The sequence below is a fragment of the Gobio gobio genome, assembly GCF_949357685.1.
Source record: "Gobio gobio genome assembly, chromosome: 5".
Classification (NCBI taxonomy): domain Eukaryota; kingdom Metazoa; phylum Chordata; class Actinopteri; order Cypriniformes; family Gobionidae; genus Gobio; species Gobio gobio.
This window is the reverse complement of record NC_137101.1, coordinates 43,264,148-43,290,657: the sequence shown is the minus strand read 5'-3', so window position 1 is coordinate 43,290,657 and position 26,510 is coordinate 43,264,148. Positions and strand designations below refer to the sequence as shown.

The 26,510-nt window shown below is 37.9% G+C and overlaps 1 protein-coding gene across 1 annotated transcript; it reads left to right on the top strand.

Moving 5' to 3' along the window:
• Positions 1-1,501: 1,501 nt before the first annotated feature.
• On the top strand, positions 1,502-26,342 carry LOC307126520 (E3 ubiquitin/ISG15 ligase TRIM25-like). Its single transcript, XM_079817083.1, has 7 exons — positions 1,502-2,134; positions 10,407-10,502; positions 10,589-10,810; positions 12,626-12,785; positions 12,911-12,961; positions 25,199-25,339; positions 25,498-26,342. The coding sequence occupies exons 1-7, from the start codon at positions 1,562-1,564 to the stop codon at positions 26,022-26,024; spliced, it is 1,770 nt and encodes a 589-aa protein (XP_079673209.1). The 5' UTR covers positions 1,502-1,561; the 3' UTR covers positions 26,025-26,342.
• The last annotated feature ends 168 nt before the right edge of the window (positions 26,343-26,510 follow it).

Genomic DNA, 26,510 nt, shown 5'->3' with positions numbered 1-26,510 from the left:
ATATATATATATATATATATATATATATATATATATATATATATATATATATATATATATATATATATATATATAAAATGCATGCTGTGATAGGCATCATATTCCTATAAGCTCCTTCAGTATTATCAGCTGCTATCGCGTTTCCCTGGCGCTAATTACCCTCCTCCATCCACAGCTCATCAGTCAGGATTTGGCATTCTGATTCCCCCTGAATAGGACTAAATTCAACAAATTAGGTTGTACACTTTAATATTTACATTAATGCTATCTGCAATACATTGTTGCTTCAGTTCTGTTTACCCTAGGGGGGTTTATCACTGCTCTCGCAGGGAGTTCTTGCCCAGAACAGAACCATACCGCCAATCCAAACTGTATGCTAATTTTCTATCATCTTTGACGATAGTGATCCTGACAGAATTGCATTTTTGTCAAAGACTGGGTGGGATTCAGAACGATGATCAAAACACAGATGGAGTAGATTGAGTCCATCAACACCTCCAAAGCTTCACAGTAGTTTCCTCTTTATGGGTTCGACATTTCATTTGGTATCATTAGGCGGTTTTGATTACATGCTGTTTGATGACTGCGTTATTTTACATTTGTGTGCATCTATCACTTGTTTCAGCTTCTTCTTCTCCCGTATTTTGAGCCTGAGATGCTGTTCTAGAAGATGTGTCATAGCACCCCCTACCGTATAACAGCGAAAACATGGATAGCTGGAAAATTCAATCAATGGCGGGAAAGTAGAAGTAAATTTCAATGTACACTACCAGTGGACTAGCCTACACTAAAATTCAGATACACAGAATTAGGAACATATCTGTTTTATATAAATATTCTAATCAATATTTTCAAACAATGTAAGTTTAATAAGACCGTATGTAAAACTAAAAAAAGTACATTTAATTGGCTAATCAATCAAAAGATTGAGTACAAGTATTGGCCAAATATACTTATACTAAATAGACTTTTCTGTCAGTATAAGTCAAGTATACTTAAGTGCAATTTTAAGTATATTTCTGAGAAGTACATAAAGTATTATACTTTCTTATTTTTAGTTTAAAAGAAGTACACTAATAGAACACTTAAAAAACATATTTTTCTTAAGGGTTAACTTGGCTTAATCCATGTGGGTGGAGCTTCCACTTTATAAGCTGAAAGTGCAACGAAATTTAGGTTGGCTTGAGTAGGATTGAGTACAAATGTGCTGTTGCTGAGAATGGTTTAAAAGGTGTTTTCCTTTTGTGTGGAAGTTTTTTTTTTCAAGCAAGAACTAGATAGATAGATAGATAGATAGATAGATAGATAGATAGATAGATAGATAGATAGATAGATAGATAGATAGATAGATAGATAGATAGATAGATAGATAGATAGATAGATAGATAGATAGATAGATAGATAGATAGATAGATAGATAGATAGATAGATAGATAGATAGATTTTGCACACATCACTCAAACACAGAACCAGGAAACAGGAAACACGTGCGTTCAGAGTAAGAGAAACTGAAGTGTGGTTGAGCTGTTGTGTGCTTGTGTCTCTGTATTCATGCAGTAAAATGGCAGAAGCCAGTATTTCTCAGGATGAGTTCAAGTGTCCAGAGTGTCTAGAGCTCCTGACGGATCCAGTGACCATTCCCTGTGGACACAGTTACTGTAAGAGCTGTATTACAGGCTGCTGGGATCAGGAGGATCATGTGAGAGTCTACAGCTGCCCTCAGTGCAGAGAGACCTTCAGTCCAAGACCTGCTTTAACTAAAGACACCATTCTGACTGAAGTGGTGGAGAAACTGGAGAAGACTGAACTTCCTGCTGACTGTTTTGCTGGAGCTGGAGATGTTCAGTGTGACGTCTGTACTGGAAGAAAACACAAAGCCGTCAAGTCCTGTCTGGAGTGTCTGGACTCTTACTGTCAGAATCACCTTGAACAACATGAGAGTTTCTTTAAAAGAAAGAGACACAAAGTGACTGATGCCACTGGACGACTGCAGGAGATGATCTGCCAGAAACACGACAAGATCCTTGAGGTTTTCTGCTGCACTGATCAGACGTGTATATGTGTGCTTTGTGTGATGGATGAACATAAAAACCATGACACTGTATCAGCTGAAGCTCAGAGGACAGAGAAACAGGTATGAACTTAAAGGGTCCCATTATACTCATTTACAGGTTAATGATTTTGTTTATGTGGTCTACTAGAATATATTTGCATCATTTAATGTCTGTTTTCACTATCTGTCTGAATACTGCTTTAGTTTTAGTTTCTTTAAAACCTTCTATTACGATCTGTCTAGGTTTAAACCATAATAAATAAATAAATGAAAATACGACTCCCTCTGTCAGTCTACAGACCCAATAAAACAAAATTTAAATAAACAATAAACAAATTTAACCAATAAATCCAGAATTCAAGAAGAAAGATAAGCGTTTTATTAAGATAAAGAAAGTTGACATAAATATAAGTAAGTTTTGTAAAATGTGTATTTCCAGAGTAACATTAAGTGGGTGTATGGTCTTCAGGAAGATCCAAGGCCCAAAATATGTAATTTCAAAAATAAAGGGCAGGTCAACCCACACTGGGAAAAAAAAGGAAATAAAAAAACATAAGCCTATTTAACAAAATTGAAAGAATGTGCAATGGAGGTCTGACGGCTGAGACCGGCCCGGAATCGCTTTTCTGGAACCGAAAGGGATGGTTTTAAACCCTTGTCAATTACTGCGGTCCAATCCCCACGGAAAGAGGTGGAACCATCCCGCAGCTGGTTCCCTATTTAACACAAACAGCAAAGCAAAAAAAAGAACACACAGAAATAGCAATAACAAAAAAAGAACAAATATATATAAAAACATAAATGGAATCACACATAATTCCTTAACACCTGCCTTCTGAAAATCAGTCTGCTCTGATTGGTCAGCCAGCCCCAGTCTTTTATGATTGGTCTTATGCTTAGAGAGTGTATCGGAAATGTAACATGCTTTACCATAAATGTCAATGGAGAGGTAGAGGGATGCTACTGTACCATACTTCAATAACTGGAAAACACAGTCGTTAAACTTGGGAACATTACTGAAGTTATAAGGCAGTGTAGGACATACAACTTCTCTCGGCCAGCACCTGAATCACTCAAAAAACACATATTCACTACCGCTCGGGAAAAACAGGAACGCCCTCACCAGTCTTTGGCCTCTTAAAGGAGCCTGCTATTGCAATAGTCAGTCAATACACTACAGCTATGAAGGTGTCATGTTTAGTCCTGTGACATGCATGAGCCAGTGTTTGATGTTATTGACGCGTCACCATATTTGATTTGGGCTCTAGAAACGGAGACATTCTTCAGAATATTCTCTTATGTGTTATAAGAATAAATCATACAAGTTTGGAAAGACATGTAGTGATTTTACTTTCGTCCATCCGAGGACGCTAAGTAAGGTAGTGATTGGTACTCACTTCACCGCTGACGTTTTGATTTTTGAATCACACATCACTTAAGGTGTGGTTATGAGTACATCAGATGACCACCTTCCCCTTCTCTTAGTTTGGGACACTAGTCAAGTTCTTTTACTTTGGCTTTATGAGAACACTCCAAACAGGAGGCGGTTCAATCATTTAGAATGAATTAAAAAGTGGGGGAGGGCTGATTTGGTCAGCTGATTTATCTTAAAGATTGGTGACATTGCTAACTTGTAAAAATCTGGAACACACGGTTGAGGCCCTGAAGTAGGAGCAGAAGGTCCATAATCTGGAACACACGGTTGAGGCAATGAAGTAGGTGCAGAAGGTCCTTAATCTGGAACACGCAGACGAAGGAACCTTGAAGTGAAGGTTTGCTCTCCTGAGCTTAAAGGGGCACTTCAGCGCTGGAAAGATCAATGTGTATTTAAACTGTGTCATTTATGTAGTAGAAATGTGAAATTATTTTTTTAATTTGGTGCTTTCTACACTGAGAAAAGACAGAAAATGTATTTTTGTCTCGTGGATGAAAGACAAAAACTCCCAGAATGCACTTGCTTCGCTGCCCTACGAGGCCACTCCCAAAGCCACGGCCACTGGTTATCACTTGCCCACCACGGCACTGCCCCCAACGTCGTTTTGATATTCATAGTAATTGTAACAAAGTTTGTAAAGGGACAAGGAAGAAGACAAGGGGTCGGCTTACTGGGACACGAACTCACTTTTATTTCGTGGTAACTTAGATCACAAACAATGTGCACATCGCACAACTCAAATTAAACGTTCTCTCTCTTTGTCAACGGTTTGTTTCTGGCAGTTCCTCTCTGCAGTTCCTCTCTGCAGCTCTCTCCTCTCGTGTCCCAGTGTGTGTCTGTCCAGCTCCTCTCTCTCCAGTCCCATTTCCTGGGTGGCTTATATCCTGTCTCCCCATGCCAATCACTGAAACAAGAGACAGGTGTTTCTCATTTGGCCTTGATTCACTTCCGTGCCGCTCGTCCTCTGACTCTCTCTCCCGTCACAGACTTCGCTAAACCACGCCCCCCTCGCCACAGTAATAAAATAATTTTGTTCAGTTAGAGAATAGACACTACAATTAAAAACTGAATGTGTCTTTTCAATAAAGTGTGAGTGAGCCGAACGAAAGTCACAGACGCAGCAGGAGTCAGATTTCATTCATCACAAGAGATAAGAGCTGAGCAGAGCTGAGGTAAGCGTGGCTGTCATTCTCAGCGTGTGTCATGTCTGGCGCGTTATCAGATTGCATATGGAAGCTAAACGTTCATAGGAATTCATTGAAAAGTTGAAACACTCACTTTGCTCCGTACCGCTCCGTTATGAACGCCTGAGCCGAGCGGCAGCTGGCGTGCATTTACATTCTGTGAGCAGTGTTGGGGAAAGTTACTTTGAAAAGTAATGCATTACAATATTGCGTTACTCCCTTAAAAAGTAACTAATTGAGTTACTTAGTTACTTTTTAAGAAAAGTAATGCGTTACGTTACTTTTGCGTTACTTTTTCTCACCTGGGATGGGCTTGCTTTTTTTATTTTGTTTTTTAATAGCAAAAAAAGTAATTTTTTGTGCAAATGTAAAGACCTTTTCATACCAAAATTTAAATAATAGGCCTCAGGCTGAGGTAAAAATGTGCTGCCATTCTGGATAATGGAAGAATAGGACGCAGGAGAAAAAAGTTTTACCAATAAAAACAAAAATCTAGTAATTTTTGCTCATGGCTTAACTGAATCATCAAAGGTCAGCAGCACGACATTGGTCAATAAAGGTAGATTTAAATGCATAAAAATATTAGTTTTATTTAACATTTATATATTTGTGGTTTGCATAGTACTCTGATTTTGCATTTGACTGATTTTATTAATTTTGAGGAGTACAGAATCTTCATTGTGCAAGTGAGATGAATAAATGCTCACATTTAGTCTAGAACTACAATAACACATTTACACACCTCTGCACTTACTCTCACTTTTCTCAACATGGGGACAGGAGAGCTGTCAGTCAAATAAATGTGAAAAAGTAACTTGCGTTACTTTTTTGAATAAGTAACTCAGATATTTTGTTGTAAATTTGAAAAGTAATGCATTACTTTACTAGTTACTTGAAAAAGTAATATTATTACGTAACTCAAGTTACTTGTAATGCATTACCCCCAACACTGGCTGTGAGTGAGATCTCTCCCCTGTGGGCGGGTTGAAAACATACGGAACTAGCTCCTGTAGTCTCTAGGCTCTGATCAAAAATCCTCAGATGACGCAAAATGACGATATTTGCGTCATCAGAGGATTTTTTCCAGAAATAAAATGCATAGTTCTCTCGTCTCAGGGGGATGTGAGGGGGGAAAGTACCATAATTCGAATATACTACCGGGTTTTTGCTGATACAAAGCTTAATGCTAAATCACTGAAGTAACCCTTTAACCTTGTTGCAAATTTTTTGGTCAATCCGCTTTTGTCTCTCTGGCATGGAGACTCGGGACGTGAGGGGGGAAAGTACCATAATTCAAATATACTACCGGGTTTTTGCTGATACAAAGCTTAATGCTAAATCACTGAAGTAACCCTTTAACCTTGTTGCAAATTTTTTGGTCAATCCGCTTTTGTCTCTCTGGCATGGAGACTCGGGACGTGCTGTAGTCGTTACTGTCTCGCTGGACTAAAACTCTGAACGTAGTGTGTGGCAAGCAGTCAGCCAGGGGGACCGTGAGAACGGGGTGAGGCCGGTGGCATGATGATAATGAGCGCCAGCACCAGTCTCAAGGAGGAGAGAGGGCCAGGCCTGGACTTTACGTTATGTTTTGTTTTGTTTATGTTTTATTATGTGTGTGCGCGCGGCAGCCGTCCGTGAGGCTGCCTGCGTTTTACTTTCAGTTTGTTTATCTTGGATTAAAGTGTTTAAACTAGTGGTGGGCTGTTATCGGCGTTAACGTGCTGCGTTAACGTGAGACTCTTATCGGGCGATTAAAAAAAATTAGCCGTTAATCTATTCTCAAAGTTGGGTTGGGAGCTGGGTCTATACTACGCAAGCTATGATGACTTTCACCTTGATATTTTAGCGCGGATGTATACCTTGCCGAATTGCACTGTAGGGGGCGAGAGAACGAGTCTTCGAACCTGTGTGTATGCCTACTGGTGTTGTCAAAAATATCGATATTTTGCTATGTATCGATACTGAAATATCTGAAACGATACGATACTCTTTCTCTACAGTAGCAATATCAGCTGCCCTCTCCTCTCCGACCGACAGCGAGTTGACACGCACCCTGCCTCCTCTCATTCAGTCCGTTTAATCCTCTGAACATTGCGAACGGGTGTTCTGCTGGATTTATTCTTCATGACAGCGTGTTAGTATTGGTGTGACCGGTCTGAATTTTGTGCGGGGTTGCACATAACGTTAATTCTACTAATTCCCGCAGATTTCACGCTCACATCTGAAATGCACATACACATACCGTAATAAAGCCGCCTCTGACATACAAGTGCAAAAACGAGCTCCTTTTCCAGCTTATTAATGGTCAAATACACTCAAAAATGTCTCAATGCCCATCTTGATGAGTTCTAACCTATGGTTTTAACGTGAACACAGTCGTAACCAGCTCACAAGAACAGTGTTTGGGATCCATGCGTGCGTCAGGTCTTAAAGGGACAGAAGTTATTTATTATTCAAACTACAAAAAGACAAACGATCACTTACGAGCACACATATTCTGAATGCCTTCGGCAGAATTCAAATGAGCCATTTTAATCTAGATTAATTCCAAGATTACAGTGAGATTAATCTAGATTTAAAAAATGAATCTATGCCCACCCCTAGTTTAAACGTTCGCCGGTTCCCGCCTCCTTCTTCCCATACCAACATACTTCATTACATAGTGTTTGGTAATGTCTCTTTCCTCACAGGGTGGAAGCAAAGAACATGGTCGTATCTGTTGCTGCCTCACAAGCTGCAGACTCAGATCCTTGGATCTTGTATTGTCTCTCTCAGTGGCGTAGCAAGTCAGTCCTGGGCCCATATGCAAAATAAAGTATTTTGCATCAAAGTACATCAAAGAGATATTTATAGACGTTGATGGACCTCATGATTAGCCTCAGTGGTGTAACTTAAACCTAGTAATGACGGACCCCGGTGCTGGCACAAATATCATAACTATAGGCCTACTGTAATTAAGACATTTATTATAATTAATAATAATAATTTGTTACCTTTATATAGTGCTTTTCTAGGTCTTCGAACTTTAGCGCTTTACATGGAAGGAGGGAATCTCCTCAACCACCACCAATTGGTGGTATTCAAGAAATGTATTAAAAACAGAAAGACGCTATAATTTCAGCCTTACTGAAAGGCAGCGGAAACAGGCCGCACGTCACTCCATTCCTGACGATCTTGGTTTGCTTCTTATTTATTAAATATACAAGCAATTACTTGATGAAACATAGATCAAAATTAAAATACAATTTATACAAAACGAAATTCACTTCAAAGAAAGACTTTCTATAAAAAACAAAACTAAAAAAAAAGTGTCAAATGTGTTCTGTTCTAGATTAATTGAAACTTGTTACAGCACACTTGCATATTGTTGCCCTTGACTGTCCTAGTTGCTTCTATTGCACTCATTTGTAAGTCGACTTTGGATAAAAGCGTCTGCTAAATGACTAAATGTAAATGTAATGTAAATGTCAATGGTCAAAATCATGTCTATCCCCACTCCATGTCTACAGACATATTGCGCATGTTATAATGTAGCTTACTCATCTTACTCATGCTGCTTACTTTTCATAATCAACATATGAAATTTAAAAAAAATAATATAATCGGCTAATATTTAAACATAGCCTAACTATGAAATTAAATAGGCTACGTTTTCTCTAACCCTCTGTCCGACGAATGTGCCTGCACATTTTTTCCTTTATGACAGCGGAAACAACACACAATACTACAATACTTCATAATTTTTAGTCATACAGATAAGTGCAAGACATAATTATACACTATAAACTATCTACTTTTATTTGTGTACACTCACAATAACAACAAAGGCTGTGGATTCAGGGAACATATTATTTTGCATGCACTCCACTCCAAACATTGTCTTCATTTAAAAAAGGTATTATGTTTATTAAACGCAAAGTTTTTAATTTCAAAAGCATTTCTGAATTTAGTTCATATTTCCAACAAACTAAATTCCAAGCCAGAATAACGAAGTGGTAAAAAAACAATAACTTTGAGCTACCACCATGCAAACTCAAAAATTTCGCCCTTTCTCTCCCTATGCTGTAACTACAACCTGACAGGGGAACGGTAATTAACTAAATGTTCTAAAGAAATATGCATATAAAGGCATTTTTTGTACACATCACTATACGACATGTCCAGGAGAAGATATCATCATCAATAATATCTCGTTATTATGAGAAAACTACATAATTGAGTGGAAAAATATCATATGTATGTGGTAGCAATGTGTCACCGTATTTTTTGTGCTCCGCAAAATTTTTTTTATTAGCTTCAGTTTTGAAAATGAGTGCTATGCTGAAGCAACAGTTACAGGGATGGTAAGAAAAAGAGAATAAAACATCACTGAAGCTAGATGCAGTGTTGGGGAGTAACGGAATACATATACTGCCGTTACGTATTCAGAATACAAATTATGAGTAACTGTTTTCTAAATACCAACTATTTAAATTGTAACTGTAATGGAATACAGTTACATTATTGAAATCCATTGATTACATGACGATACTTCTCTTTTAGAGTTTATTCACTCTCTAAATAAATTAAGACAACTCAATGCATTTCCCAGAAGCCCCAATATAAAAAACGAAAAAATCGGGAAGAGTCGGAAGAGGAGTAGCAGGAGGTAGAGGTAGAGATGGAGCCAGAACAACAGAGCCAGGGCAAGAATGCGTTTCTATTTTGGAAATTCAAACAGCATTTCACATTAAAGAAAGAGAAGGGAAAACGAAATATAATTGTGCAGTGCAATCTAGGGCTATGACGTGGCAGTTTTTATCACCATGGTGGTAATGGACCAACTACTGGCGGTGGCGCGCTACGACACTGGTCTCTCTCTCTCTGGATGAACCAGAGGCTCAGAATGTTACGATGTCTCTGTTATGTCTCATCCTATGAGGACGGACTCAGAACAAGGAGTGTCTGTTGAAATGGTACCTTTATCCCTTTCTGATGAGGAGAAGATTTCAATTTGGCGCTTCTCAATTCCAGTGCTGTGATTGGCCGCTGGCATCAGGGCCATTCATCCTTCTTTCCCCTGTGGAAATTATTTGCATACTGTACACAGTTAGAAGGCTTTAAAGTGTCTTTAAAGTTTACCAATGCATTTCTCACTTTCCAAACCACCACCAGAATACCCTTGACAATATTCTAAACAAATAGAAACCAAACATGATGGAAAAAGATTGAACCATCATGTGTTCATTTATTTGTCCATTAACAGATAAATCTGTGTAAAATGTTGAATAAGTATGAAATGGATGTGTGTAGTTTATATCAGTTTTACGGTTTCCAAACATAGTTATGAATAGATTTGGATGGATCATGGTGGTCTTTCTTTGTTTCACTACTGCTGAGGTCCTGAGGAATTTTATAAAAGAGATGTCTGGCTGTTGTCCTAGCATCTTTATCTGATGGCGTTGGACCGTTTATTTGTGTTCGTCCAAACCTTTGTCTACTGTTAAGGGCCTGGCCATAAACTGGGCCCTGGAATGTGCTGTCCATTACAGACATGAGGATGAGTTCACAATGAAAGAATTTACATTTCTGAGTGAAATCTCCCTATAAATCTAGGCATTGATTAAATAATGCTGGCACTTATGAATTAACCTATAATCTTACCATGCAAGATCTTTAACCCCTCTGTCACACCACTTCACTGACATATGTGTTACGTGTTATGTGTTACTCCTATCATTGGTTTGGGCTTTAGAACCAGCTGAAGGAGACACAGAGGTCGTTCCAGGAGAGAGTCCAGCAGAGAGAGAAAGATCTTCAGCAGCTGAGAGAGGCTGTAGAGTCTCATAAGGTGAGTCTGGAGAAGAAGAGAAGTTTGAGAAGTCTCAGTCAGGACTCAATGAAGCCACTGTGTGATTGTGATGTGTGTCCTAACAGCGCTCAGCACAGACAGCAGTGGAGGACAGTGAGAGGATCTTGACTGAGCTCATCCACTCCATTGAGAGAAGCCGCTCTGAGGCCAGTGATCAGGAAAAGACTGCAGTGAATCGGGCTGAAGGACGACTGGAGCGACTGGAGCAGGAGATCAATGATCTGAGGAGGAGAGGCGCTGAGCTGGAGCAGCTTTCACACACACAGGATCACATCCATTTCCTGCAGGTAACAGAGATCTAGAACAACAAGAGACTCACAGAGAAACACTTCATGAGAGCAGAATGAGCCGTTGACTGAAGTGTTGATCTGTGTGTTCGGTTATTATATAATCATCAGTCAGACTCTCATCTGATCATCATCTCTGAAAGAGACGCACTTACAAATGCAGTTCAGCTCTGGAAATCTCATTGTAAACCTTTATCTGAAAGATATATTATGCTTCCAGACAACAACAGTTCAAAACTTTTCGTTTCAGTTTCACCCAGCTAGATTTCCCATAATCTCTTTACTTAGTAATGTTCACCAAAATCAGATAATCTTCAAACCTACTAAAACCTTTTATAATAAATGTCACTATTTGCCAGTAACACATTAATGTATTTGATAGTGAAGTCCACAAACAGGAAGTGAGACTGACCTTGGGATCGTGTCCTAATGCTGCGTTCACACCAAACGCGAATTGAGCGTCAGGCGCGAGTGATTTCAATGTTAAGTCAAAGGAAAGGCGCGTTGACGCGCGTCTGGAGGTCCCGCGGCGCGGAAGGCGCGTTACGCGCGGCGCGAAGGACGCGAATCCGCTTCATTCGCGCGTCCAGTTCGCGCGAATTGGACGCGAATTGAGCGTCTTGCGCGATACGCGCGTTACACGCGAATGGTGCTTTTGTGCATTCACGCGTTTGAAGCGAATTCGCGTCTGACGCCCGAGTTGAAAAATTTGAACTTTGGCGTCAATTCGCGCCGCGTTAACCAATCAGGAGCCTGCTCGCTGCTGTCACGTGGTAAAGTGACGTGTATGAGAAACCCTGCATAAATTAAAAACAGTACTATTGTGTCACAAAATGTAGTTTTAAGACGTTTTCAGGTGGGAATGTAGTTTTTTAAAGCTCAAATCTGTGGTTTATTTATAAAGAGAGCGCCTATTTAAAAAAAATAATCTTGTGTTTTTGGAGTTGTGAGATCCAGGCGATCACCGGGCAATCACTGCTCATAACCCCGGCGAAGGCAGCCTTTCCTCGGCCAGTCCTTCTGGCGTCTGCCGCTGGCTCTGATGTCCTGTAGTGGTTCGTTTTGTGTAGATCTAACGGCCGAGCTTTGCTCTCATGAATCTATAATTTGTTGTCTGCCAAATCGTTTTGACTGAGGGCAAAGAGAAGTTTAATAACTTTATATTTTAAGGATATTTAAATATACATGTACTGAAGATGATGTAGGAGTTGCCTGGACCACATTTGTGTGGCTATTAATGCTTAATATATATGTTTAATGAAAATGAAAAGAGGCAGAGTGGTGTTTTATGACATATTTCTCCTGGAGTGCCTTGAACGCGCGTCAATTTCGCTTCAAACGCTCGATTTCTACGCGCGTCCAATTCTCTGCAGACGCGCGAATGCATTCAAAATGTTCGCGCGTGAAACTAGACGCGGTAGACGCGATTTTGATGCTCAATTCGCGTTTGGTGTGAACGCAGCATAAGAGTCCTTGTGAATTTCAGAGCCACTAACTGCTCAAAAGTTATAAATAATGGTCAATCTACTCATTGTCTTTGAACTGCTTTTCCTGATCAGATCTACTCAACCCTGCCATGTGACGCCATTGATGCACTTGATCTGTTACATTTTTGTTATTACCAGATGTTTGATCAAGTGTTTTCCTAGAAAAATCAACTTATAACTCTAACATTATATAATGAATATGAGAAAAACGAAGTTGATGCTGTGCAAGTGCTGGATTGAGGAGAGTTACTAAAGATCAAATCTGACAGTAGTGCAGGTTATTGTCTGAAGTGTGGAGGTGATGAGCTTTGATTTCTGTTTTCTGTAGAGTTTCCAGTCTCTCTCAGCTCCTCCTGAATCTACAGATGTCAATGACAATCCCTTCAGTTCTCTCTCCTCTTTTGATGGCGTGAGAGAATCTGTCCGTCAGCTGAGAGACAAACTGGAAGATTTCTGCAAAGAAGAGCTGAAGAAGATTTCTGACAGAGGTAAAGTCCTGGAGATTCATCTGCTCTCAGAAATGATCCTCCATCATCTCATATCATGTAGAAGATCATATTGGATCATTTTCTCTTGACATGATATTCACACTCTTCATGTCTGTTGGTGAAAGTGACTGTGGAAATCAACAATGTTCCCAGGACCAGGAACGACTTCCTACAATGTAAGTCACTAAGAAAAAAAGCAGGAAAACTCATTGAGTGTGTTCATGTTCTTCCTGTAGAAGGTGAAAGAAAACATGACAGACGAAGTTGATCATGTAAATAATGATTTGCACAATAATTATATCTGGTAAACTAAGACACTGCTGACACTATAGAACACAAACTTGGACAAGCTTAACAATTGTTGAAATTGAATTTTGGGACCACATTGCTAACATGTTTTATTTATTTATTTATTTAAGGATAGCCCCTTGAGATGATCCATCTCTTTTTCGAGGGGGTCCTGAGGCACAAAGATAGCGGTTACATGTACTACATCATAATACATCCCACATTATACAACAAACACATAGCAAAAACACACACCCAATAAATTACTAACAATTGTCCTGCTTAACACATCCCCAACCCTGTTCCCTCAGAATCCTCACCTTTTAATGGTAACATAAACTTTTTAACAATAGATAAACAGTAAGTCACTGTCCTTTGTCAGATTTCATATAATTCATACAAGTTATTTAGTATATATTAATACAACATATAGATACTTCTGATACATATACAAGATAAACATTCATCTGTAGAAGGAAAAAAACCAATCAAACATGGAGATAATAATATTAATAACGCTTATAATATAACACATCAGTAGCAAATACAAGTCTTATTTAGATAGAAGTATAATGAGGATTTGTACAGTTGTAGTGTTGTTATAGAACGAAGAGAAGCTGGCAAATTATTCCAATCTGACGGAGCCTTAAAGCAAAAGGCCTTCTTACCAGTTTCTCTTTTAACTAAAGGAACTCGAAAGAAAGGAGATGTTACATTTCTAAGAGCATGTAAGGACCTAAATGGTACCAGATATTGTTTCAGACAATAAGGAAAATCATAATAAATGCACTTAAAAATTAAGATTAACCAATGAAATGCTCGCCTTTCTTTTGGCTGCAGCCAATTAAGAGAATTATACATTAAGCAATGATGAGTGTTGTAATGACATTTTAAAACAAATCTGCATAGTGAATTGGTTAATATAGTTATAGATTTAAGAGCAAATTCTGTTGCATTCTGATTAATTACATCCCCATAGTCAATTAATGGCAAAATAAGTTGCTGTACTATTCTTTTCCTAATCGATTGTGTAAAGCTATTGATTGATCTGTAGAGCTGACCAAGACATGCATAAACCTTTCTAGTTATATGATCGATATGTGGTTTAAAGGTAAGTTCTGCATCAACCCGTACCCCCAGATATTTAAAAGAGTTTGTGCTTTCTAGTTGGTTTCCATCTGATAGATATATGGTCAAGCTCTGCCGATTTGGACCCGAACGCTTTGAAAAAAACATACTGAAAGATTTATTATTATTCAAAATAAAATTATGCTGGGTGAGCCAAGATTGTATTCGATTAAAATCGAACTGAAGTGACTCTTGTATATGATGTACATGTTTGTTTGAGCTATAGATAACAGTGTCGTCAGCATATAGATGGATTTTACATCTTTCAATGATTTTAGACATGTCATTTATGTAGATTGAAAATAGTAAGGGCCCCAGAGATGAGCCTTGTGGAACACCTTTAGTAATTATATTAGTCTCTGAAGATTTACCCTGTGCCATGACAAATTGTTTTCGACAATGTAAATACGAGTTCAACCAGAGCAGTACCTCTCTGGAGGCACCAATTGAATAAAGCTTATCCAACAAAAGATAGTGGTCAACAGTGTCAAAAGCTTTGGTGAAATCTATAAAGATTGCACCGGTAGACTCTTGCTTATCAAAACCTATATAGATATCATTGGTGAGATAAAGTAAAGCTGTTTCTGTCAGGTCCACTAAAGTCAAAAAACACAATAGACAAACATTTAGTACAATTTTTTAATTGCATATTTTGTAAAGATTTAGATTTGGCGGTATGGCTCTGTTCTAAATTCCCCATCCTTTCATGAGCTCCATGAAAAGCCAAGACAGGGAACAGCAGCAGATTCTGGGGACGACCTCCCATTTAACTGGGAGGGCAGAGCAAATCCCCCAACAGACCATACCAGGCAATCCTCCCTGGCCCTTCCAGCTGATTGAAGAGACAGCAGAGGATACGAAGATGAGAAAATGTAATCTATGTGAAGCTAGCACGAGGAATGTAGCTACAGTTAATGATACGAATAAATAGTAAATAGGCGATATGGCGCTGTTCTTAATTTCCCTTCGTTATCATGGTGAGCTCCATGAAATCAAAAACAGGGAACATCAGCAGCTTCTAGGGGCAATCCTCCTATTTAATAGACTGGAAAGTAGCGAAAATCCCCCCAACAGACCATACCGGGCAATCCTCCCTGGCTCTTCCTTCTAATCGAAGAGCCACGGAGGATCCAAAAAATAAAAAAGCGTTCCGAGAAGGTTGTCTAACTGATTTTAATTGTAAGATCTAATCGATCTACGTGAAGCTAGCATGATGAATGTAACCGCTAATAATATAAGTAATTTAAATTTATATATGGAGCAGCACTCATAGGTTTCTAATGGATGGCTCACGCATCAGGCCAAATATAACGAACATAAGCGGCTGAAGACACATCGCCTCATGGCCTCAATGTAGAGACTGGAGTTGCAGTTGCAGGAAGCGACTGCAACTCTGGGCACAAGCTTTCCCTCCTCCAAGACAAATAATGGATCCTGTTGAACAGCTTGTGGATGGCTCCTCAGGTAGGCTAACATAGATGACAAAGCAGAGTCAGATTCAGAGATAAAACGCCGTTCATCCCCTTATCCTATCAGTTTAGTGTGCTTAGGATTATGCTGAAGTGCTAGGAATAAATTGATACATAAGAAATGTTAGGTCATGTGACCGCGAGTAAAACGTATTAGCAATATATCAGGTTTAAACTACCGCTTTAATAATATCAAATTCCCATAGTGCCTATAGCTTTGAGGAAAAGCTTATTATTTAGGGTGAGTCTAAGGGTGAAAGAGTAATCCGTGCAAGTTGATACACCAGAAAAATAGTGTTGTGGTAATCTTAATCAAATCTGAAAAGTACCTCCAAAGTTCTACTCTAAAGTTAGTTATAACTTTAAGAACAAGTGTGTTTCCAATAGCACCTACAGTTTTAAAACGAGCACGTTTCCAAACTCTACTATAGCTAACGATATCGCTTTAAGACAAGCCCATTTCCAACATCTATAGCTTGAGAAAACGTAGTTTTCCAGTAGCTATATCGCTTTAAGACAAGCATGTTCCTGACACCATAGCTTTATCAACAAGCTATTTCCAATATACTTATAGTTTTACCAAGCATGTTCCCAATATCACTATAGCTATAACAACAAGCACTTCCAATATTACAGCTTTAAGAACACGCATATATCCCAATATTAACTATAGCTTTAAGAACAAGCATTTCCAATATTAATTATAGATTTAATAACAAGCACTTCCGATATTACCGTTGCTTCAAGAACAAGCATTTCCGATATTAATTATAGCTTCAAGAACAAGCACTTCCAATATTAATTATAACCTTAATAAGAAGCACTTCCAATTTTAATTATAGCTTTAAGAACAAGCACTTCCGATATTAACTATAGCTTTAAGAACAAGTATTTCCAATATTAATTATAGCTTTAATGACGAGAACTTCTGATATTAACTATAGCTTTAATAACAAGCATTCCCATATTAATTATAACTTTAATAACAAGCATTCCCAATATTAATTATAGCTTTAATAACAGGCACTTCCGATATTAATTATAGCTTTAATAACAAGCATTCCCAATATTAATTATAGCTTTAAGAACGAGCATTCCCAATATTAATTATAGCTTTAATGACGAGCACTTCTGATATTAACTATAGCTTTAAGAACAAGCTTTTTCCATATTAATTATAGCTTCAAGAACAAGCACTTCCGATGTTAACTATAGCTTTAATAACAAGCATTCCCAATATTATAGCTTTAATAACAGGCACTTCCGATATTAATTATAGCTTTAATAACAAGCATTCCCAATATTAATTATAGCTTTAATAACAAGCATTCCCAATATTAATTATAGCTTTAATAACAGGCACTTCCGATATGAATTATAGCTTTAATAACGAGCATTCCCATATTAATTATAGCTTTAATAACAGGCACTTCCGATGTTAACTATAGCTTTAAGACAAGCATTCCCAATATTAATTATAGCTTTAAGAACGAGCATTCCCAATATTAATTATAGCTTTAAGAACAAGCACTTCCGATAGTAACTGTAGCTTTAAGAACAAGCATTTCCAATATTAATTATAGCTTTTAAGAATGAGCACTTCGAAAATTAATATAGCTTTAAGACAAGCACTTCCAATATTAATTATAGCTCTAAGGACAAGCACTCCCGATATTAATTATAGCTTTACAAATGAGCACTTTCAATATTATATTAATTATAGCTTTAAGAATGAGCATTTCCAATATTAATTATAGCTTTGAGACCAAGCACTTCTGATATTAATTATAGCTTTAATAACAGCATATCCTACATTAATTATAGCTTTAAGAACAAGCATTTGCAATATTAACTATAGCTTTAAGAATGAGCACTTCCAATATTATAGCTTTAAGAACGAGTGCGTTCCCGATTTCAACTATAGCTTAAAGCTACACTGTGTAACTTTTTAAGTCTATTCTTAGCTAAAAACACTTTGTTCTTTCAAAAATATATGTGCTCATTAATGTATATTTACTTCTTTCAAGTAATAAAGTATTCTCGTAAGTTTATAATATGCCATTGAAAATACATAAGGTAATGGGATCTAACGGTGGTCGCCATGTTGCCCCTCCATCTTGAAAGTACATTAGCCAAAGAGGGACATACCCGTAAATTCAAGCTTCGCCTTTCGCGTTTTAACCGGTTTTAACACTGCGCGTCAACTTGTTCAGACTTGTCTGGTGCATGTGCAGAGAGTTTTCATCTCAGCAGCGTCCAGTAACAGAGTTATACAGAGTTTTCCTGGCTTGTTTATTCCTCAAAAGTCTGTTTTTCCTTGTGTGTTATTTCTGTGCGTTAATAACTCCGTAAGTAATAATAGTTATTGTCATTGTAGATGTGTTTCAGAGTGTGTCATCACGTAATTCAGTTGATGTCACCTCAGAAGTATTTTTGTGTCAACATACAATAGCGTAATGCTCACCTATGTGAATAATCATTCAGTTATTTTGTTATCAACAATGTTTATTCGTTTATAGAAAATATTTGTTTGTAATGTATGTTGATGGAAATATGTATCAGGTCTGATCGGCTTGTTATACAGAGCGCACGGCAGTGCTAACGCACACACTTTTGTAACCGGACACCGCTTGTTAGCAGCAGCAGCGGCAGCTCCTTTTAATGCAGCTGCATTTAGCACCTATATATGGTACAATAAGCTCTGGTTTACGGTTACATTATAAAAATGTAACTTATAAGTATAGTTATACAGTTCTTAACTGTGCATCTTCTGTCATGTCATTATCATGTATATTTACCATCCTTATTTGTTCTCTCACAGAAACCACATTTATGTACATATCCACACAAACCTGTTTATGCCTTGCAATTGGATGACTGAATAAACATTACTATCATCAAAATTCACTCTGGATTAGCTGCAGTTCTTTCTAGCCGAATAATTAGGCAAGTTGAGTTCCAACCATCCCACTGCGCACAGAATATCCCACAGGCACCGTGTCGAATGTGGACGAGGTCGAACTGGAAGCCATATTAATCTTGGACTAAATCGGCCACCGTAGGAGTTGAAACGAAATCGGAATTGAGAGGAACAGAAACTAAACTTCACTGGATGGTCATATACCTTTTCACCACTAGATGGGGGAAAATATCACACAGTGTAGCTTTAAGACAATATTTCTAATAGCAACTTTAGCTTTAAGAATGAGCACTTTCAATATTATAGCTTTAAGACAAGCGCTTCCGATATTAGTTATAGCTTTAAGACAAGCACTTCCGATATTAGCTATAACTTTAATAACAAGCATTTCCAATACAAGTATAGCTTTAAGGCAAGCACTCAATATTAGATATAGCTTTAAGAACGAGCACTTCCAATATTAATAATAGCTTTAAGACAAATGTGTTCCCAATCGCAACTATAGTTTAGACAATTTCCCATATCAACTTTAGCTTAAAATGAGTTACAATTTACAAATACCAACTATAGAGACAAGAACAATAACCATAAGCCTAACATTTTACTGAAAACGACTAAGCTTAAGCAATGCAGATACCATTGTCAATTACGTTGCCAAATTACCTGATAATTTTAACAGAGTTAAAAATAAACTTAGCTTCGTGAAGACAGATGAATGAGTGTGAAATTGCCAGCTGAGACATAGGCTTGATATACTTAATTTGTGGAGTGCAGATTTCTCTGAAATTGTTCTTGAGTCAGTCACATAACATTAGTATACCTTCAGAGAGTCCATGAAAATAATGCAGCGATGCAAACTCCAAATTAGACAGTTTGTGAACCATGCGACGAAAACGCGAGTTTACGTTTACAACCTGAATGAATGTGAGGTGAACCGTGTGGGGGGCGAATTGCTCTCGCTATATTTCGCACTGCACAATTCCTTGTGATATGATTCTGTTTTGCTTGCCGAATTCCACATTTAATTAGCTCCTGACAAATCTTGTTTTAAAGCAAAACATGCATTTGAGCAGTGAGTGATTTTAACTAATAAATACCTCTCTGACGACCACCTCTCAGGATCACGTTCATGACGATCGGCCGCCACCCATCGCTGCAAACACACTGCAATGGAGCACGTATCCCAGAGCCCGAGACACAAAACCCAGTAAAACGTTTGCCAAATGATAAAATAACAGGCTCAGCAAGTGGGGTTGCTTTCGTTGAGGAAATAGCTTGTAACGTTAGACTTGAACCGTAAGCTGCGAAAAATAAATAAATAAATAAATAAATCATTCGTATGAGACAGCAGTTAGTCTAGTAATAAGCTGACGAAAGTATCCAACACATGGTCATAATTGTTACTGCTCCCATAGTTATGAAATAGTACATGTCCTGGTATAGTTCTGATGAAAATGCAGCTGCAGCTCACGTTCGTCTTACGCAAGTATGTAAATATTGAATACATATTTGCCAAAATAATGCTCACATTGCGTGATTGAATCATTAGCCAACACATAGCCTACTTATCTCACTCAAAACGAACATAGAATTGCTGTAGCTCCGTTTGATACATGAATACAACGTGAAAGGCAATTGCACTTTAAAAAGCCTTGTGTATGGTTTGGTGATTTGATAAAGCAGACTGCACAAAATGCATAGATGATAAAGCATAGGAAAACCATAAATTCTTATCCTGATTGCAAAGCAGCGTGCAGCAGAAGCGTCCAAGCAGGCAGATTGAAGTGAAGCTATGCTTAAGTAAGCCGCACTGTTTGAGAGAAGCCAATTGAGAGCATAAGATCAGCTGAAACAGATCAGCTGAAAGAGGGGCGGAGTTAGAATTTCCCAATCAGCTGATAGCGGAGCTTGACTACGTGGCCTGCCAGAACTAACGCTGGCGCTTGATTGTTGTTGAGTAGTTATATCTAAACCCTGATTGACAGGAAGATAAAATATTATTGTTGTTGACATATGATGATAATTGATTAAAGATTAATTTTTCAAATATCTTTTGGACAGCACATATAATTGAGATAGGTCTGTAATTGTTGATATCTGTAGAATCTCCCCCTTTAAACACTGGTGTTACTCTAGCACATTTCCAGATTGACGGCAGTGAATTGGTTTTGAAAGATAAATTAAAAAGCTCTGCCAAGGGATACAAAAGAATATAGTCAGCATATTTTATAAATTTTGCTTCAATGCCGTCAGGCCCAGCACTCGTATCGGTTTTCATTTTACGTATAACTTTAAGCACTTCCTGTGGTGAAGTCATTTTAAAACAAAAAAGATGGGAGGGAGTTTCATTTTGGTAAGCTGTATTCCAATACGGTGTTGGTCGTGACTGGCTAATATTTGAGAAATGTTCATTAAAGATATAGGATACTTCTTCTGGCTTAGAGATAATACTATCATTTACATAGATCTGTTTGATCTGATTTTTGTTGTTCTGATTAAGAACTGCATTTAACTTTTTCCAAAATTGTCTTGGGTTATTGGTTTCTTGGGACAGGCTATTTTTATAGTAATTGGATTGAGCATTTCTAGTCCTAGTTTTGCAGTCATTGCGTAGGTGCCTATAAACCTCCCAGTCATCAGGGTGTTTCCTGTTATGATATTTAGCCCATGCTTTATCTCTTAGTTTATAAAGGCTCAGTAAATCAGAGCTCAACCATGGCAGAGTCCTTCCCTTAACCCTTTGAATTTTATATGGGGCGTGTTTATCAATCACATTCATTACTTCAGAATAAAAAAAATCCCAGGCATTATCAATTGAGGGGATTAATGACAAACGATCCCATTGTACACTGAGTAAGTCATTTCTAAAGTGATCTAGATTAAGTTTTTTACATTGCCTAAATTTTATAAATCTAGGTGGTAATTTTGGTACTTTAATTTTCCATACACTGTATACAATGGAATGGTCACTCATACAATCCGACATTACCCCCGAAGTAATTATTCGTTCGGGGTTGGTGACCAAAATCCAATCCAAAAGCGATGATGATTGGCCATCAACCCTAGTAGGCTCATTAATTAGCTGAGTTAAGTTTACACTTTTAATTAAGTTCTTGTCCTTAGTAGAAGAATGGTCAAGCCAATTTCTATTGAAGTCACCTAAAATTATTAATTCTTTTGTATTGCTTTTATCTAAAGAGCCAATTGTATTTAAAATATTTAACAGTGAATCAGTTGGAGCCGAGGGGGGCCTATAAATACTACCCACAATTAATGACTTATTAATATGAAATATTATTTTAACAAAAATACTTTCAAAATTAATTGGTTCAGTTGAAGGTACCATACATTTAGAATTGAGACTCATGTACACATAGATCACTACCCCACCTCCTCTCGTACCTCTGTCAGCTCTATACATTGTAAATCCTTCAATTATAATTTCAGTATCTGCAATATTAGAATGTAACCAAGTTTCAGAAATTGTTATAATATTTGGTTTGTAGAGAGTGACCCATGCCCGTAGAAGATTAATTTTTGAAGGTAGACACCTTATATTTAAATGAATTATTTTTAAACCTTTTACTAGTTCTATTATATTATCTAATTTAAATTGTTAAAAGTGGAATTTCAGTGAGATATGAGTTAGACGATGGTAAGCAGGGCGACCTAGACAAACATACACACACATAACAAACATATACACAGATATACATTCTGTCACAAACATAACCATCCAAGGACGAAGAAAAACAAAAACTTGCGTGAGACATATTTTGTATTCTTGCATGTTTCAGCAGATCCAGGCATCAATGAAAGAAAAATAGAGATAGTGGCTTACAAAAACAGACAAAATAAACACACTGGCCCTTTATGATATATAAAAAAAAAAGACACAAAAAAAACAAACAAAAAAAACAACCGTAACAAAGCGCAGGGGCCTATGGGAAGTCTGCATTCCAATTTTACTCCAATTATTACATCATCGCATTATAGCGTATATGCATTTTACAGCAAATAGCAATGTCTCCTGCTCAATTATGCAGTTTATCAAAAAGCTTTGCCAAATCTCCAAGTAGAAGTCATCATAGCTGTTTTCTTGTGCAAACAAATATTTCCAGTGTTCTCAGTCTATGTCCTAACTAGTTTTAGTGTCACATTCTAAATGAAAGGCCACATTGATCGTTCATATTTTGTACTCACTACTCCATAGATGAGAGAGACTCGTCCCGGCGAATATAGTTCTCCGCGTCGACTGGACAGCGGAAACTTCTGTTTTTTCCGCCCTCAATTATCCGCAAAGTACAAGGATATATCATTGAGTACTTAATATCCATTTCCCGGAATTTCTTTTTAACAGCATCGAACTCGCGCCGTCTTTTCATCAGATCAACGCTAAAATCCGGGAAAATATGGACTCGCGATCCCTGGAAAAACAGTTCCTTTTTTTCTTTAGCCAGACGTAGGATGTGAACTTTATCCTGGAAGCTGAGAAACTTCACCAGAATCGGCCGTGGTCTGTCGGTTTTATTCCCAGGCATGGAAGTTGGAGTGCGATGCGCCTTCTCAATAGGAGCCAAAGTCAGAAAACTTTCTTTGCCCAGGAGCTGTGGAATTAACTGGTTCATAAATGCAATGGTGTCCCTGCCTTCAGATTTTTCAGGAATATTTATGAACCGGAGATTACAAGCACGGCTCCTGTTTTCAGCGTCGTCAACTTTAGTTCTGAGGTAAATATTTTCCTTTTCAAGTAGCTTCACGCGTTTGGTTAGATCCTCAGCATTGTCCTCGTTGGAGCTCACTCTTTGTTCCAGCATATTTATCTGTTCACTTATTGTTGACATAGAGCCTTGTATCCTTTCAATGCTTACTTGTATTGGTGCAAATTTTGCATCAATATGTGCATAAATGTCAGTTTTAGTCTGAAGAATTACATCCCAGATATGCTTGAGTGTGATATCCGCGGCTTGCTCCATTGTTTACTGGCGTGGTCTTCAGTATTCTCAGTATAGTTGTCTCAAAATTACTTCATTAGGGAGTTTTGTTGTTTAGTTATTTCACTGACCGATCAGATATGCAGAATGTTAGTAGTTAATAGCCGATTTATATCAGAAAACCCTGGATCTGCAACACACGCTCAGAGTCAGGCAGCCATCTTTGCACGGCGCGACTCTCACAGTGAATTATGACCCTGAATTTTAGCCTGATTTACCATGAATTAGCATGTTTGGCAACATGTTGTTGACATACATTAGCATTTCACTAACATGTTTTAGCATGTTAACACGATTTAACACTCCACTAGCATGAATTACCATGTTGCCATCAGGTTTTAACACATTGCTAGCATAAATTAGCATGTTGCCTGCATGATTTAGCATTTTTGTTAGCATGTTCTAAGCTAGCTGCTAGCCTTTGCTAGTGATAGACACATAGTGGATGAGGTTTTAATACTAGCTGCGTCTCATTTGAAGGCTGAATAAAAAACAAATATTCTATGTTTATGTAATCCGTATGAATTTCAGTTTCTCCAGCCGCTGCTCATTATCGATAATGTGACCACACCCACACGTGCAGAACAATTCACATGCTAATCGTCCACATGAAGGAACGCAAACCTGGTTTGTGTGTAACTATTGACATTTATTTCTATGGCGTTAACATTCTTTTTAGGTTGAGCAAAACAAATGTTTATATCTGTGAACCTTTTATACACACACTTAACTGCAGACACTGAAATGACACTACTGTGTGGTACAGTACAAACATTTTGAGTGTCCCTTATAAAGAACCACAGTTGTCCCTTATTTTTGTCCCACTTTTTGTCCTTCATTATGAATATTTTGATTATTTTATGTTGTAAATAAATGCACAAAAAAAAAAAAAATCAAGAAGCCATTCTTTTAATCTCTTAACATTCTTTGTTCTAGTTCCCTCACAGTCCCTCCTGATAGGCCCAATAGGGGTCTTTGTCTTTCCAGGCGTGAAACACATCAATTTTAAGCCTTCCCGGTACAAAACATGTGAAATTTTAAATCAGTATATTGTTTTATGTGCATGAGTGGCCAGAGTGATTTTTACATCGTCTTTAAGCAAAAATTCTAGCCTCCGTGATCCAGTTATCAAAAGTCTTGTGAACAAGTATTCAGTATGGGTTTTATGACCTGATTTCAGTGACTTAAGAATTTTTTTTCACAAACCACGCATAAACGTGATTTTCTCAAAACTACAAACTTTTACACACATGGTGCTCACATTATTGTAGCAGAGTTTGTGCTGAATACAGTGTACTCAGACTTTAGCCATTAAAATGAGCTCAAATGTCAGGGAATGTCAAAACACCTCCAGGGCCCAGAAAACAGCTCAGAGGGTTTAGAAAAGTAACTGTAATAAAATGTACTGATCCTTGTGAGGTGTAAAATACTCTAACAACATACTTTCTTACACATACTTTCTCACATACTTTCTTACTTTGCAATCTAACAGTAATTTTTCTCAAATGAGACCGCCTTGATGAATTGTACTGACCCCAAAATTTGATTAAAACTGCAACATTAGGTATCTACTATTATTTGTTTTATTTATTCATTTATGTACTCAAATTTAAGGCCCTAATCCCAGCAACACATTCACGGGGGAACTCGAGGGTCAGATGGGCTGGATTTCTGCAGGGTCAAATTTCAGCCCCAGTCCACCCTTGGTCACTTTCACCAACATTGTTCCCAGGACCAGGAACGACTTCCTACAATGTAAGTCACTAAGGAAACAAGCAGAAAGAGTGTGTTCATGTTCTTCCTGTAAAGTGTACTGAGACACTGCTGACATATTGAACATGAAGAGTTCAGCTACAATAAAAGATCAAGCAGATTCCTAAATGCTGATTCTGATGTGTTTTTTTCCCCATCAGATTCCCATCAGCTAACTCTGGATATGAACACAGTGAATAAACGCCTCCGTCTGTCTGAGGGGAACACACTGATTACTGTCACTCCCAAAGAGAAGTCATATCGTGATCATCCAGACAGATTTGATTTGTATTCTCAGGTGTTGTGTAGTGAGAGTGTGTGTGGACACTGTTACTGGGAGATTGAGTGGAGTGGTGAACTTGTATATATATCAGTGTCGTATAAGAGCATCAGCAGGAAGGGAGCGGGTGATGAATGTGTGTTTGGACATAATGATCAATCCTGGAGTTTGATCTGCTCTCCCTCCAGTTACTCATTCAGACACAATAAGAGAAGGACTGATCTCCCTGTAGAGTCCATCAGCAGTAGAATAGGAGTGTATGTGGATCACAGTGCAAGAACTCTGTCCTTCTACAGCGTCTCTGGAGACACAATGAGCCTCATCCACACAGTCCAGACCACATTCACTCAACCACTCTATCCTGGGTTTATGGTTTATTATACCGGATCATCAGTGAAACTGTGTTGATGAATCAGAATAGACGGAAGAGAGATTATACCCATAATACTTTGAGCCGCATGATAAACAGTAACAGTGAGATGTTATAGAGCCTTTTCATTACATTAATTCTACAGCTGAACATCTGTCAGTGAAGTAACGTCAGAATAAATGTGTGTAATGAATCCTCATATAGACAGTCAGATCGGTGTTTGTTTGTGAGTGACGGTGTGTGTCTGTGCTTTTTTCAAACTCTGCTTCAGTCATTTAGTTCTTATTGTAGTGTCACATAACTTTCTCTTGTTTTTTGTGTTGCCTTTTTAATCAAATAAAATGTTCTGCATCTTTGCTTACTAGTGATGGTTTTTATTTTATTTTTATGTCAGATGCTTTTTCAGCTTGCTAGGAACCATTGCTTCATTCGACAATTTGTCCCCACATACCAGACACAGAGGAAGAGGACATGATGGATCTTTGATAAAGGTGAAGCCATATGACAAGTAACTGTTGATGTAC